At 41.7% G+C, this 16,481-nt stretch overlaps 1 protein-coding gene across 1 annotated transcript in view; it reads left to right on the top strand.

Annotated features, from left to right (window-relative positions):
- The window catches only part of METTL16 (methyltransferase 16, RNA N6-adenosine), a 63,659-nt gene extending 54,425 nt beyond the window's left edge, over positions 1-9,234 (top strand). Inside the window, exons 8-9 of the mRNA XM_084237525.1 lie at positions 8,190-8,363; positions 8,516-9,234. Coding sequence (XP_084093651.1) covers positions 8,190-8,363; positions 8,516-9,139 — 798 coding nt within the window. The 3' untranslated portion in view covers positions 9,140-9,234. The remainder of the gene's footprint in view (positions 1-8,189; positions 8,364-8,515) is intronic.
- Positions 9,235-16,481: the final 7,247 nt, after the last annotated feature.

Raw genomic sequence — 16,481 nt, 5'->3', positions numbered from 1 at the left:
CGAGAGAATTCACCAGAGCCAGAGCGGGGAGCAGAGCAGGCAGAAGGACCGAAGTACACTGCTGAGGGGAGCAGCGGGTGGCAGGAGAGGTCTGCGCACCATGTGGGACCCTCCTCTGGTGGCCAGGGAGCAGCCGGGGATCAAACCAGTGCCAGAGAGGCTGCGGGCAGCTTCGCAACCCAGCGCTCAACCGCTGCGCCACCGGGGAGGCCCAATTTTTCTATTTTTTTTTTTTTTAAAGATTTATTTATGCATACAGGACTGGGGTACAGGCTAGAGGTGTGGGGGTGAGAAGATTCACCAAAGACAGAGTGGGGAGCAGAACAGACAGACTGACTGAAAATACACCCCTGAGGGGAGTAGTGGGCGAGTCAGGAGAGGTCTGGGCACCATGTGGGTAGCTACCTGGCTGGGGATTGAATTTGTGCTGCATGCAGCTTCATAGGTTGCGTCTTAACCCTTTGCATCACCAGGGAGGCCCAAATCTTTTTTTAAAAATGTCATTTTTTTTTTAATCTATATTTTTCTGAGTGCTTCTCCCTGATATTAACATGTTCCTCAGACTCTATCTTGCCTGTAAATTGGTATTTCTATCTAATAAATGGTCAAAAAGAGACTTGACTTTCAGGAGGGGAATGAAGAGGTAGGACTATTTTCTAAGTTGTGTGTATGGTGTATTTCCATCAGAGGGCACATAATGTTTGCTTGTCTTTTTGTAATGTCATACTCATTGATGATATTGTCGAGCCATTCATTCAATTACATTTGAAAAATACTGGTATTCCAATTCTGTCATTCTTTATTATATAAAAGTATTTTTATAAAAAGAAACTTTCCTTTATCAATTATTTGTTCACCCAAGGTCTGGTTCATATGGTAAAGCCAGGATAAATACTTGATTCTTTTGTTTTATTTTTCAATTTTAAGAATAATTTGGTGGCTTCCTAGCATCTCTCAAAGAGGGTGGTTTAATTTTTGTTTTTGTGCTTGTTTGTTTTTTAAATATTACTTGTTTTCTTTTTGTTTTTATGCATACAAGAGCTGGGGTATAGGCCAGAGGTCCAGAGGGTGAGAGGATCACCCGAGACAGAGTGGGGAGCAGAATAAGCAGATCTACTGAAATACACTGCTGAGGGGAGCAGCAGATGAGACAGGAGAGATCTACTGTGCCATGTGGGTCACCTCCCTGCCCGGGGATCTAACTCGAGTTGCAGTGGCTGCTGATACTTAACCCCTTCGCTCCACCAGGGAGTCCCTAATTTTTGTTTTTAAAGCATTGTAAACTCATAGATAAAACTCAATTTTTCAATCCATTGTACTAATTATCTTTATTGGTATACTGGTTGTGTCCCATCTGTGGCCATGGGGAATTTATTCAAGTTGACTCCTGAAATTTTTTATCATGACTAGTGGTCTTCAGTAGCTTCCTTGTTTGCTCATATAGCACATTGTTCCTGGCTTTTATTTTTTTTCTGTCCCAGACCTGGAATCAACCATTTCTCCAAGGATATCTGGTTTGTTTTTTGTTTTTTTATTTTGTTTTGTTTTGTTTTGTTTTTTTTTAAGATTTATTTATTTATTTATACATACAAGCACTGGGTACAGTCAGAGGCGCGGGAGGGTGAGAGAATTCACCAGAGCGGGGAGCAGAGCAGGCAGAAGGACCGAAGTACACTGCTGAGGGGAGCAGCGGGTGACAGGAGAGGTCTGCGCGCCATGTGGGACCCTCCTCTGGTGGCCTGGGAGCAGCAGGGGATCGAACCGGTGCTGCAGAGGCTGTGGGCAGCTTCGCAACCCAGCGCTCCCAGCTGTGCCACCGGGGAGGCCCGATATCTGGTTTGTTTTAATGGGAAATGTTATTTAGAAGTATGATATTGATCTGGGCACTAGCTTGATCATTAATGGGCTCATCATTGTTGCTGGCCTTTCTTATTTTGTAGAGGTTGGAATTAATTTCTTTTTAAAGATAAAATATCTATTTCATGCTGATACTTTCTAATCAGTTTCTACTTATCATTTGTTTATAGCTGCCATTCTAAAATTCCATGCCACAAATCTTAGTCCTCAACCCTATTAATATAATTACTCATTTGTTTTGATCCATGACACCACAGGTTTCAAAAATGACTTGTGAAAATAGCAATTATGTTCTTTTTTGTCCTTATTCACTATGTCATGATGAATTTTAAAGTCATTTGGAATATTTCCTCCTTGTGGATTTATGCCTAACTATGGCACATAGTTAGGTTTGTTTGTTTCATTTTACTTTATATTTTTAGGGACCACTGTATTCATTACTTAATTTTGCTTTATACATGTAAAAGATTTTCACATGTTTTTCAAATCAAATCTAATTATATATATAATAAAATCAAATCTAATTATATATATATAATCAGAAAGCTAGCTTCTTTCTCTTGTCACTTTGCCCTAATCCTTTACTTCTCTGTAGGTTACTGCTTAATGATTTTACATTTAGCACAACAAATGAAAAACAGCAATTCAGTTTGTTGGGGATGATTTCAGGAGATTTTAAACACATGTCAGGTTAAGATAACTATGGAAATGCCTACCAAGCTGTTAATAAGAAAACTATGTCCTTACATAACAAAATATTCAGTTTACTTCATGGCAGCAGAGTGACGGGTATTTGAATAAGGCACAGTCCTGAGATAGTGTGGCTGCCTTCCTAGTGTTACAGAGCAACCCCGATACAAAACGGGTTGCCTGACAGTGGGTCCATACCCACACACTTATAGTGCACTTATTAATGCTAAACTGCAGACACACACAAAAGGTTGATAAAAGGTTTGTTTACAAGTGAAGGGGAAATGGGGAAATGAATAACTCAGGGAGAAAAAGAGGGAGATAAGTTCATAAATGCGTCCTACCCGTTCTGCTGACCTGGTGAAGAACCAAGCGAGCTGCATGGCCAAGAGAGCAACCCCCCAGCCACATGGCCAGTTAAATACTCAGTGAACATAGTTGCTTAACCCCACCGCAACCTTCCCTTTGGTGATCATAGGATTTGTAGTTCCCAGTGTCTTGATGGAGTGGGGTTGGAGTACACATAGCCTGTATGGAGTTTGCTCAGGACATCCTTTACCCCTAACACTAGCACACCTGATGTCTGTCAGTATTAGCTGTGAGATATCATTGTTGGCCCTTTGTCTCCAAATAATGATAGCCTGTACTGACTCTCAGCACCTAGGCATTCTACCTGTTTTTGGAGGCCTTGCAGCAGTAGCCATTTGGAGGATGGCATGGACCCCAGCCAATGGCTAGGAGCACTCCTACCCCCTCAAGACCATTCTAGAAGCAGCTTTACCAAAACAAGGGTGGTGTGGCTTCTTGCTCAGATGGCCTTCAGTGAGTGACTCTGCTTTTCCTGCAGATGCTAGAAAGAACTTAATGATTTAATGCAGCTTGTGGCTTTGTTGAAAATTTTTGCTTTTGCTTTAGTTCACAGCAGAGCTTTGGCAGCATAACAGATGCTACATTTGTGTCAAGTTACACCTCATCTGAAATTCTCTTGACTGCACCACTGAGATCTAGAAATTAAAGTAAGAACTGGGATGTGAGAAATTTATAGACAGACCTGCAAGCTGAAGCATATTTTAAAATTTAAGAATGATTTTGCCCACTGGTTTCAGTCTGATGTGTTTTTAATAATGCCACAAAATAACACTTAAAGCACACCCCCCCTTTTAATTATTATGCATTGGATACTTTCTTACAATTCAAAACCCCTGTAGGATTTGCAGCTCTCCACCAAATTTTTCAAGTTGAATTTCAGTTGAATTTCACCTGGGTGGTGTAGTAGTACATTTTCTATTCTTAAATAAGTTGTAAATTCACCTTCTGGCTCTTTGCATTAATTAGCCATTATAAATGATTGGGTTTTTTTTAAACACTTTGAAATGTTGAATTATTTCTGTTGCCTCAATTGCTAAACTAGATTATGACAGTTTGAGTGTAGCACTCTTCATTTAAAATTTTTGTGAGGGTCTCCCTAGTGGTGCAAGGGGTTAAGACACAGCCTATGATGCTATCCACAGCCACTGCAGCATGAGTTCGATCCCCGGCCAGGGAGCTACCCACATGGCCCAGCGTAGACCTCTCCTGTCTCGCCCACTGCTCCCCTCAACAGTGTATTTCAGTCAGTCTGCCTGTTCTGCTCCCCACTCTGTATTTGTGATTTGAGATTATAAGCATATTAGCAAAATAAGATCATCTCTATTGAGGAAAAACAACTTGTATTTTCTAGTGTTGTGGCAAGGTATGAAATTATCCTCTACTAGAGATCTGGAGTTAAATTTACCTATTAATTTCTCAAGATCTCCTTTACTTTACTCTTGACCCTGCCCATGTATTAACTGTTGCAGTACAAACAAGATGGGGAGAGGAATAATTGCTGTAAACCAAGCTTAAGTTAATCTTCAATCATTTAAGAATGTTGCCTGGGAATTTCTAGATTATAAATTGTCTGTCTCTTGAGTGACTCATTTTCTATAGTAGAGTAAAATCCTAAAGCAATCCTGAGATTATGTATGTGTACCTGTGTGTTAAAACAGTTAAGTAAAAATCTTCAGAAATACCAAATTTGTTGATTGGCAGTTGTATGTAGAAAATTGGCACTCAGGTGCCTTTTTTGAGATAGGGAAGTCTTCATTTTCCTCCAGGGATAACAGGGTAATAGTCTGTGTTGTTTCTGACTCCCTCAGAACTTGGAAAGTAGAGTCTGATAGCACTCTTACTATGTTTATCTCTCCTTTAAGTTCTAGACATGATGTTGAGTCTTTTCTAAACTTTCGGAGAACATATTGCAGGCCAGCTTTAGCACAACAAATGAGAAACAGCAATTCAATTTGTTGGGTGGAATTTATGGGCACAAATGACTGTCATCCTCTGTCAGAAGAGAGATGGGGTGTTATATCCTTTTAACCATATTTGTGGATGACCTTTGGTATGCTAGGATGGCTGTTAGGGATGGCCCTGTTACTGTGACCTCTCCAAGGTAACAGCCTCGGGTGTTGGTTAAGTGAAATTGGAAATTTGATTCTTGTCCCCCATTCTTCTCTTACACACCACCATCTTTCTTCCTCCCCACCTTAATAATCATATTTTAAGCTCCTTAGAGTAAAGTCTTCGGCTCTTAGTGGACTGTAGAAATATTGTATCTTAAGTTGGATGATTGAGTAATAACAATACTACTGTCTTAATGTCAATGTGAATTTGTATCATCTTGTTTGAAACATTAACTGAACAAGTTCAGGCTCAGACATGGCTTAGAGTCCACTATTAATTTCTCGAGCAGGTTCTTATACCCTTTGTGTTTGATACTATTCTAGTTTCCTTTTTTTTTTTTTTTTTCCAATTAGTTGCTTTCTGGTATAAAGAGGAGGTATACATTGTTTCTTAGAAATTCTGTTTCTGGGCCTCCCCAGTGGCACAGCAGGTTGAGCACAGTGCTGTGAAGTTCTCTGCAGACTCTGCAGTGCTGGTTCAACTCCTGGCTGGCCAGGGAGATACTCACAAGGCATGGCAGACCTCTCCTGTCACGCCTGCTGCTCCCCTCAGCACTGTATTTCAGTCAGTCTGCCTGTTCTGCTCCCCACTCTGGTGAATCTTCTCACCCTCCCACGCCTCTAGCCTGTACCCCAGTTCTTGTATAAAAATAAATAAAATCTTTTTTAAAAAAGAAAGAAAATGGGCTTCCCCGGTGGCGCAGCGGTTGAGCGCTGGGTTGCGAAGCTGCCCGCGGCCTCTGCCGCGCTGGTTCGATCCCCGGCTGCTCCCCAGCCACCAGAGGAGGGTCCCACATGGCGCGCAGACCTCTCCTGCCGCCCGCTGCTCCCCTCAGCAGTGTACTTTGGTCCTTCTGCCTACTCTGCTCCCTGCTCTGGCTCTGGTGAATTCTCTCACCCTCCCATGCTTCTGACTGTACCCAGTGCATGTATAAACGAACGAACAAACAAACAAACAAATAAATAAATAAAACATGCCTCTATTTTAAAAAAAAAATAAAAAAAGGAAAGAAAGAAATTCTGTTTCTGATACTACTTTACAAGCTTTCTGGCATGGAGCCTCCCTGGTGGCACAAGGGGTAAAGTCTCAACTCTTTCAAGCTATTGCCAGCCACTGCAACATGAGTTCGATCCCCAGCCAGGGAGCTAACCCACATGGTGCAGCAGACCTTTCCTGTCTCACCCACTGCTCCCCTCAGCAGTATATTTCAGTAGATCTGTCTGTTCTGCTCCCCACGCTACCTCTGGTGAATCTTCCTGCACCTCTAGCCTACACCCAAGATCTTGTATGCATAAAGACATAAAAATAAATCTTTGAAAGTTTTCTGGCATGGAGTAAGCTTTTTTTTTTTTTTTTTTAAGATTTATTTACTTTTCAGGCCTCCCCGGTGGCGCAGCGGTTGAGCGCTAGGTTGCAAAGCTGCCCGAAGCCTCCGTGGCGCTGGTTTGATCCCCGGCTGCTCCCCGGCCACCAGAGGAGGGTCCCACATGGTGCGCAGACCTCTCCTGCCGCCCGCTGCTCCCCTCAGCAGTGTACTTCGGTCCTTCTGCCTGCTCTGCTCCCCGCTCTGGCTCTGGTGAATTCTCTCACCCTCCCGCGCTTCTGACTGTACCCAGTGCTTGTATAAATAAATAAATAAATCTTTAAAAAAAAAAAAGTAAATATCCTATTAAAAATTACTTACTTTTATTTATACAAGCACTGGGTACAGTCAGAAATGCGGGAGGGTGAGAGAATTCACCACACCAAGAGCGGGGAACAGAACAGGCAGATGGACGAAATACACTGCTGAGGGGAGCAGTGGGCGTGGCAGGAGAGGTCTGCGCGCCATGTGGGACCCTCGCCCGGCGGCGGGAGATTGAACCAGTGCTGCAGAGGCTGCGGGCAGCTTCGAAACCCAGCGCTCAACCACTGCGCCACCGGGAAGGCCCTGGAGTAAACTATCTTATGTATTTATGGAGTATATGGTGTTGCTGGCTAATTCTTGTAAAATCTTACCCAGCAATTGGACTTTATTGTGTGTATAGGTGCATGTACTCTGTCTCTGTTTCCAGGTAGAATTGTAGTTAGCAGCACAATTATCAGATGCCCTTTTTTCAAGAAAAGATCTTCAGAATTGATTGATGTTTTCTCTTTTGGGAAATTTATCCTTTTAATTCTTACATGCTTATTTTGAACCTGACCTGAGAATTAGTATTTAAATGTTTTGATAAGTTTTATCAAGCAGGTACAAGTTTATCTCTTAAAACAACGTGCCTATAATGTATCTGACATTCACTAACAATACTTACAAAAAATGTTTAGTAAGTTTAAACTTTAAAGAAAGCAATTGTAAAATAGTTGTGTCATTTCATTTTTTTTAATGGAACCTGAGTCCCCCTAGTGGGGAGAATATAATTCACTTTTCAAGCTTGAAATAGAAAAAAGAAAGAAAGAAAACAAAATTTATGTGGAATCAGCTTTTATATCCATTGTTCTCATTAGTACTGATATCCTCATATCCACTCTCCCTGGCTGAGCTGCAATGCTCGGCTAGCCATTGACTTGGCCCTAACTTTAGCCAAGATTCAGCAATCTGCCTCTCCCCTGCACACCATCCTAGTGGCCGTGGCCATTCCTTGCTGTGATCTCACAAGCTGTAACTGACTGCTTCTGTCAAGCCTCAGCAAGTATAAACTCATACTAGCAGTTAGTGGTTTTTAAGCCATGCAGTTCTTTATAGGAGAGAACACAGTGCCCCCCAGAGGTTCCTAAAGTTGCTACAGAAAAGAATAATTTGAAGGGTCTGCTTTGGGTAGAGTAGGTAAATTAAGAACAGTTAGTAATGGGAGGAGTTACGTACAGATAGCCAGAACACGGGCAGCATGGTATGGCAAAGGGTACCTGGGTTTTGGGTTCAAATAGTAATTTTGTAATTACTAGCTGTCTGACTTGGAACCGATTATATAACCTCTGTCTTACCTCTGTAAAGTGGGAAGATGGAAAGCTAGTTTCCAGGGTTGTTGTAAGTTTTGAAAATAAATGTGCAAAGGATGTTGTGTTTTTAGTGCTCTGCATTTGGTAGCAGAAATAGGAAAATTTTTTTCACCGGTGAGTTCATCATAATGCATGAAATTTCGTTAGTTGGATAACTTTCTCTTCTTCATGCCTTTTTCTTTCAGTCACCACCAAGTAAGCGAAGAAAATTAGAGAAGCCAAGGAAACCCATTACATTTGTAGTGTTGGAGTCTGTGATGAAAGAATTATCTCTCAAAGCCTCATCCTTGGGTTCTGAGACAGTGGAAGGCATAGTAGTTGTGACAACATGGATTGAAAAAATTCTCACCGATCTCAAGGTACTTGGTTTAATCCCAGTGAAGTGCTAATAAATAATCTTCACTGTGTGAAGAAGTACTTACTATCTTCCTTTTATTCTCTTCTTTATTTAAAATAAGTTTCGCAAGGAGAAAAGTGATTTTTCTATAAATTGTGTTTTTCCTCCAAATAGGTCCAACATAAAAGAGTTCCCTGTGGAAAAGAGGAAGTTAGCCTTTTCCTAACAGCCATAGAAAACTCCTGGATTCATTTAAGGAGAAAGAAAAGAGAACGAGTGAGACAATTGAGAGAAGTTCCCCGAGCTCCTGAAGATGTCATTCAAGCCTTGGAAGAGAAAAAGTCTACTCCCAAAGAGTCTGGCAGTAGCCAAGAGTGGGCCAAGGGCCCCCCGGAGAGTGCCCTGTGTGGGCCTGCTCCCCTGGAGGGCGAGCCTGTCACAGTTGAGGGCCATGGCCCAAACCAGGATTCGCTTTCCCAGGATGAAAACCCAGAAGTAATGGAGGATGAAAGGAGTGAGGAGAAGGGAGGGATGGGGGCTTTGGAAAGTTGTAAAGGCTCTGGCAGTGGATCCCAGGACCGAGAGACTTTTGAGCAGCTCAGCAGCCCAGTGTCTGAAAAAGGGAATCATCTCCAGAGAGTGGCTGGACATTACCTATTTAAGTGTTTGATAAACATTAAGAAGGAGGTGGATGATGCCTTAGTTGAAATGCATTGGGTTGAAGGCCAGAACAGGGATTTGATGAACCAGCTTTGTACCTATATACGAAATCAAATTTTCAGGCTTGTTGCTAGTTAACTCCAATTTTTTTTGCGTAGTTGGGAAGGTTTCTATGTACAAAACAGTTTGCTTTGGAGTTACCAGTGGGGTAGCAAGAGGAATTCTACCATTGGTCCATTGGTAGCATTATATGGAATTACCTTAAGAAAAAAATGGAAACAAATTAGTCCATTTTAAATATATGTATTCTCCCCCCCCCCTTTTTTTTTTTTAAGTTACAGAGCATTGTAGTATGGCAGTTCAGGAAGAATCGTGGTTGTCAACATCAACAAAAACCATCAGTAAACTTTTAAGGGATTTAAACCTGACTTAAACCGACCACCTTGCCTTGAGACTGATTCTCTGAAACTAAGAAGATTGTTTTTGGAATCTGGTCTGAGTTAGAACTGGGCAGAGCATCATGCTCACTCTTACCCATTGTTCCTCCTTCAAGAAGGTGGAGTGGCTTTCCCATCCTCCAAATGGAGGCAGTGTATCCCAGAGCATAAAGGCCTTGTGCCCTCTTCTGGACTCATCTTCAAGACTGAAGACTTTCTGTGGGTACATATGATTGGTTACCCCTGCATCAATCTTGAGAAAGGAACTGACCTAGAAGTAGGTGGTAGGAGAGAAAATCCCTGCTATTGCCAGGAAGAAGTATTGGTGAGCACCTGGCTGTATCACATACCTGACTCATCTCTGTTTTAGTGTTCCTTATTTCAGAAACAGAATTAAGTAAGCAAAACTCCCAGATGTATTTGAAATACAACAGAATGAAACCATACCCTTACCTCCACCCTGTCAAAAGTATCATTTTGTAGCAATTTTCCTGCTGTATGACTTAATTTGTTTTGACATTTGAAGTGGAGATCAGTTTTGTTTTTAATATGAGAGTATTGGAATTGAAAACTCTTAGTCCTTTTTGAATCCAGGGGTAGAGGAAATATTTTTCTTGGCATTGAATAGGTAATGATCAGCGATAAAAAATAAGAAATGAAGCAACAAGGGTGTGTGCTGTAGGTTGCGTAAGAAAGTTTCATCAGTTGGCAGATAAGTTGTAACTGATCAAATACTACTTTTTTCTGGGTTCTGTTGTAATCTCCTTTGTTAATGCTTATCATTAACAGAGAGTACTGAGGCCAAGGAAATCATGTTCTTAAAACATGTTTTTAATTGGCTTGTCAGAGCTCAACAGGAATGTCTCTGGAAAAGGAATTCCTTTTCTTACTCTCTTAGTCACTCTCTGCCATGCTGACTTTCACAGCTTGATTTTACACCAGCAGCCTAGGGTTCTGTTTAGACTGAAATCTGAGTGTGGTACCAGAGCTCCTTGCCATTTTCAAGGAAGCCTGGGATTGAATAGATAAGCCACTTTGTTTTTTTTGAGAGGTGGCTATCCGTTAGAACAGAAAGATGGTGACTTGGCCATATCTTGGCAGCAGCTAGAGCAGACCTTAAACAAAGATAAAAGAAATGAAAATATTTCCCTGAATGTTGGAGACAGGTGTAAAAAGAGAACATGTGACCAGTCAGTGTTTATAAACTAGCCCATGCACCTTCCAAGAATCCATAAACCTCTGGCTCTGTGAGCAAGGTGTTCAAGCCCTCCCCTCCACCCTCGAAATAAGGGTCTCTGTTTTAGAGAGGGAGTGTCACTAACCAGATGAGGACTAAGAACCATTGTACTCTACAGCCTCTCATTTGATAGGATGAGGAAACCAATACCCAGGCGTACATAGAACTGAGATTCAATCCAGGGCCCTGGATTCCATTGTATGCGTGGAATTATAATCTCTACCCACCTACACTGTACCAGCCGTGCTTGCCTATCATGACTATCACGTTTTGAATCATACTGAATCATGCTGAACCCAAATCTATTTTCTATCTTAATAAAATTTGAGGATGATTGAGTTTAAGTAGCAACTATTCATTTGATAAGTAGTCAATAAGAATTGTTTGCTTAAAAAAAAAAAAAGAATTGTTTGCTTATCTGACTATAAAAGAATGAAACTGTACCCTTACCTTGATACCCATGCTCAGTAGATACTGGGAAAATGAAAGCTGAAGGCAAAAACAGTAATGAAATCACTCCTAGCCTCAGTCTTCTCATATACAAGCACTGTTGGTATTTCAGTGTTTCCTTCTAGTCTCTCTTTCTATAGATAGGGTGTGAGAGTGTGTGGATTTAACTTTGGTTGTACAAATGCTATATGCTCAGTTTTACTTCATTTTTTTTTCATTTAACCTTTTGTATTTCTCCAGGTTATAACAGTAGTATATTTATTTACACTCCTTGCCTGTTGAAAAATGTTCTTTAGATGTGATGTTAGCCTTTGTTTAATACTTAGAGATTCCCAGAGAATATTCTGCATAATTAGAGGCAAGAAAGATGTGTTATTTCTCTATGTGTTTCACTGCCTCAGGTTTAAGACTTGCTATTATGGAGGATTTTTGTAGGTGTTACCCTAATACTCTTAAAATTAAAAAGGTATGTGACAAGGGAATTTTCTACTACTAGAACTAGGTACTATCTTTTCATCAGATATCTTCATTTCCTTGCTGAAAAGATTAGCTTATTACTATCTAATGAGGGAGTCTTGAAAACATTTTTTTTAAAACATTTAAAGGGCCTCCCTGGTGGCGCAATGGGTTAAGTCCCAGCACTCTGAAACTATCACCAGCCACTGCAGCAAGAGTTCGATCCCCAGCCTGGGAGCTAACCCACATGGCGCAGCAAACCTCTCCTGTGTCACCCAATGTTCCCCTCAGCAGTGTATTTCAGTCAGTCTGTGAAAGGTTCGGCGCGGTAAAGAAAAGGAGAGCCAGGCTAAATTTCTCAAAGGGAGGGAAAGTTTATTGCGCCCTGGGCGGACCTCACAGACCCAAGGCGGGGGTCAGTGAAGCCGTGCACGTTGTTAGGGGGAAGCAGGGTTTTATAGGGTGAGGAGAGGTCAGGTGGGAAGTTGGGCTCCGAAGGCGGGAAAAGTTTGTAGGGCAGGTATAGATAGGTTCTTTGTCTGAGACCAGACTGGTAGGGGGAGGGGGGAGGCTCATTGTCTGAGTCCTCCAGGCAGGTATCCGCATTCCTGCCCCCCAGGTGGGCTTCCTGGTTGGCTCCTGCATTCCCGCCTGCTGCATGAACCTTTCAGTCTCCCTGTTCTGCTCCCCACTCTGCCTCTGGTGAATCCTCTCACCCCCCACACACCTCTGGCCTACACCTCAGCTCTTGTATGCATAAATAAATAAACTTTAAAAAAAAAAACCTTTAAAATTTCTTTTGGTTATGCATATACTTTATAATGTGATGCAAGACAACATGCACCTCTGGGATAGGGGAAAAGGAGCAGAACAGGTGAATCTACTGAAATACACTCCTGAGAGGAGCAGTGGACGAGACAGGAGAGGTCTGCTGCCCCATGTGGGTTAACTCCCTGGCCAGGGATCAAACTCATGCCATACTGCCTAGCAATAGGTTAATAGTCCTGAGACTTAACCCCTGCACCACTGGGGAAGCCCAGGAGTTAAATATTTATGGTATTATCGTAAATCCTTTTATGTTCCCTGGCCTTGGCTTCTATCTCTTGATAATGACTAAAGTAGGAACAGAAGTTAACTTGTTTTCCAAGGGGGACTAAAGTTTTGGTTCTTTGGAATCTGCTTTGCTTCCAGCAATTTGGTTCCTAAACTCTATGTCCTTGCCCAATATAATAGCATCACCACTTGTCAGGGCTAGCTAGCATCTCTGAGGTCAAGTTTCAGCTAATCTTTTCTTTTTCTTTTTTTTTTTAAGATTTATTTATTTATGCATACAAGAACTGGGGCACAGAGGTGTGGGGGTGGTGGGGATTCACCAGAGACAAGAGTGGGGAACAGAACAGGCAGACTGATCTAAGTACACTGCTGAGGGGAGCAGCGGGCGAGACAGGAGAGGTCTGCTGCGCCATGTGTGTTGCTCCCTGGCCGGGGATCGAACTCGTGCTACAGTGGCTGCGGATAGCTTCATAGGTTGCGTCTTAACTCCTTGTGTCACCAGGGATGCCCTAATCTCTTTTTTTTTTTTTTAAGATTTATTTATTTAGTAGAAGATCTGGGGTGTAAGCCAAAGGTGCAGGAGCAGAACAGGCAGATTTCTAGTGAAATCCACTGCTGAGGGGAGCAGCAGGAGAGACAGGAGAGGTCTAGTGCACCTTATGTGGATTAGCTCTCTTGCCAGTATGGAACTCAGGCTGCCATGGTGGGCCCATCATGGTGATAGCGCTGAGACTTAACCCCTAGGCCACTGGGGAGGCCCTCAGCTAATCTTAAGAGTTTATGTTGATGACTGAAAATATTATATTTTTTAAAACATGAAACCTCTTGTCTTGGTGTAATTCAAAGCTTTACCATGTGAGCTTACCAGCTTCTACGTTCTGACAAGTAATAAACTTCAGGGTGTGGAAAAGATGCAAAAGAGCCTGTGGGAAATCCAAAGCCTTTTAAAAGGAAAGAACCTGTCTGTCTGGCTTACACCATAGCGTTTTTCTTTCTAGCCACACGGGGGCATCTTTGGCTGTTGTATCAAGTGCCTTAATTGTGAGCACATAAAATGTGCCCTTGGTATTTTCTTGAAATATCCACTAGCTACTCATATAAATATTTTCATGTAAGCAAGTACATTTTCACATAAATAAAATTTGGAAAATAATGGTAGGAAAAACGGGGGAAAATCACCCCTTTTTTTTTTTTAAATCTGGGCATTATCGGGCCTCCCCAGTGGCGCAGCGGTTGAGCGCTGGGTTGCGAAGCTGCTCACAGCCTCTGCAGCGCCAGTTCGATCCCCGGCTGCTCCCCGGCCACCGGAGGAGGGTCCCACATGGTGCGCAGACCTCTCCTGCCGCCCGCTGCTCCCCTCAGCAGTGTACTTCGGTCCTTCTGCCTGCTCTGCTCCCCGCTCTGGCTGTGGTGAATTCTCTCACCCTCCCGCGCTTCTGACTGTACCCAGTGCATGTATAAACAAAAAACAAACAAACAAAATAAATAAATAAAAAAAAAAAAGAAAAAAAGCCTTAAAAAAAAAAAAAATCTGGGCATTATCTTTCAGTGTTTCTATGTTTATGGTTCCAGTTGACTGTTTTTTCTTTCCACCTGTCCTGCTACTGTCGAGTATATCATGTTGGGTTAGGTTGGGGTCAGTACTTTGGATCACTTTCTTACTGGTATCTACTTAGGGTACTGGAGCGGGAAATGTTTACTAATCTTAAACAGTCATTTTTCAAGGATATATGTTTCAAGAAGAATGATTTAGAGAGCTTAAGGAAGAAATTGGTTTTGATATTCTCTTGTCTTTTAATTTTTGTTTTGGTGTATTTTCCTGGCTAACAGGCATGTGTGTTAATATGTGTTGTTCACATCAAACATTGGCACAGTTGGTTCTGTGTTGTGTATATAACATAGGTTAGCTGGGTCTGGATTCCCACAAGGAGTGTTTCTGTGTAGAACATGTATTATTACTAAACCTGGGAGTGTGTGAATTCAAGAAATTCCATTTACTCTTATTTTTATGGCACAGGACCAATGTTATGAGTCCAACAGATTTGCACATTAGGAGGAAGAAGGACCAATTTGGAAAGCAAGGATCCTGTGAAAGAAGGAAAGTCTCAAAGGTGCAACAGTTTTACAGCCATCGAGGAGGTGGGAAAGTTCTGTGACAACATCCTTTTTAGGGACATCTTTTTTAGGAAAGTTGGTACTTAGGAGATTGGATCGAAGCATAGACACTAAACCAGTAAAACCCAGAAGAGGCTTACTAGTGAGAATGAGTTGACTTTTGCTTCTGGGAGCAGGGTATTATTGGGCCTGAACCTTTCTATGCTAGTGCACAGAACCTCTTGGTACCAGTGCCAGCAGTGTTAGAAAGCCCTGCTTAGGGCTCACTGTACTAGCAGCAGGGCTGCAAACACACACTAGAGAGATCCTGCTCTGTTCTGGAAAGACATTCAGATTCTCTGCTGTGACTCACCCAAATGACTAAAACAGCGGTTGGTTTTTTTAATTGCTGGTTGGAACAGTTAATGCTCCCTTTCGGAACAACTCATGCTGCCTTTTGGAGGCTGAGCTTTTACTCTGGAGATTATGTTGTGACTGGGTGAAGGCCTTACACCTCTGAATGAATACCCCTTGAGGTATATATAGCCTGTCATCCTATCTTAGTTGAGCCAGACACTTGAGGGACTCTACTTTCTTCAGGGAAGTGTAGGATCATGGGTCTGTGTTCTGGGTTATGCATAATCCAGAAACACATAGAAAAAGTAGACCAGAACCTGCAGAGGAACTTGGTAGAATTAGCTTGTATGTGATAACTCTCAAAAGGGCAAGTGATGTATAAATCCAAGATGCTTTATAAACCATGCCAGGGGAATGAAAATAAGGAAACAAAGCTCAGACTTCACAGTTCATCACATCTGGGTTTACATTCCATTTCCACTTACAGGGTAAGTCAATTTCACTTAGCTTTGGCTTCCCCATATAAGAGATGAGAAATATTTATTTCACAGAGTAAGCAGTTAAGTGAGAGAAGTACTTAAATAGCTGGTAGGCATCTCAACTTGCTTATCTTTTATTCTTTGAGTTCTCAGTTTCTGGTCAGAAATCTACCAATGACTCAAATGAAAAAGCTGATTCCACAAGTGTGCATCTGCAGGTATGGAGAGTCACTTACCAATAAGAGCAAAATCCAAGCTTCCATGTAATGGAGGAATGAATAGAGAACCATTATTGATATCTTGTGTAGAAATCGTCTCATTTGGTGCTCCTGCAAAATTCTGATGTCCCTGTTTGATAACTTAAAGAAATGAAAGCTCAAAAGCTTCAATGTCTTGCCCTAAGGTTATTCACAGTTAAGTCACAAGCAGGATTTGAACTTAGCCCCAGTGATCCAAGACTTGGATCTTGTACCAAATCTCAAGATTCATAGCAAGTGCTGTAGGTGGGTTAGAAATGGACTCCATTCTCATTTGACTAACTTCTAGGGAAGGAGACTTCAATTATATGACACAGGTAAGAGAGAATAAGAATCTCTCACAAACTTCACAATTTAGATTTTTTTCCAGCCTGTGATCAATGAGCAAGATTTAGTAAGTGAAATTGCTTATAATTAGTTTTTAATTTATGCTACCAAATCTTTGTAGAATTTTGTGTTTGGCAGTAGTGGAGATAATTAAGTAGTTAGTGAAACCACAAAATAAAATGTCTAGTGCAAGCACACGTTGGATCAGAATCAATGTAAAATAACATAATTAGGTAATGACTCTTTGACAATACATAATTGGGACTCTTTGACAATACATAATTGAATAGTAAATGGAAGAGAGGTTTTATTTTTTAATAATAGACTACTCAA

Source organism: Talpa europaea (assembly GCF_964194135.1).
Source record: "Talpa europaea genome assembly, chromosome: 7".
Lineage (NCBI taxonomy): Eukaryota > Metazoa > Chordata > Mammalia > Eulipotyphla > Talpidae > Talpa > Talpa europaea.
The sequence above is the reverse complement of the archived record's forward strand: the minus strand, read 5'-3'. Positions and strand labels throughout refer to the sequence as shown.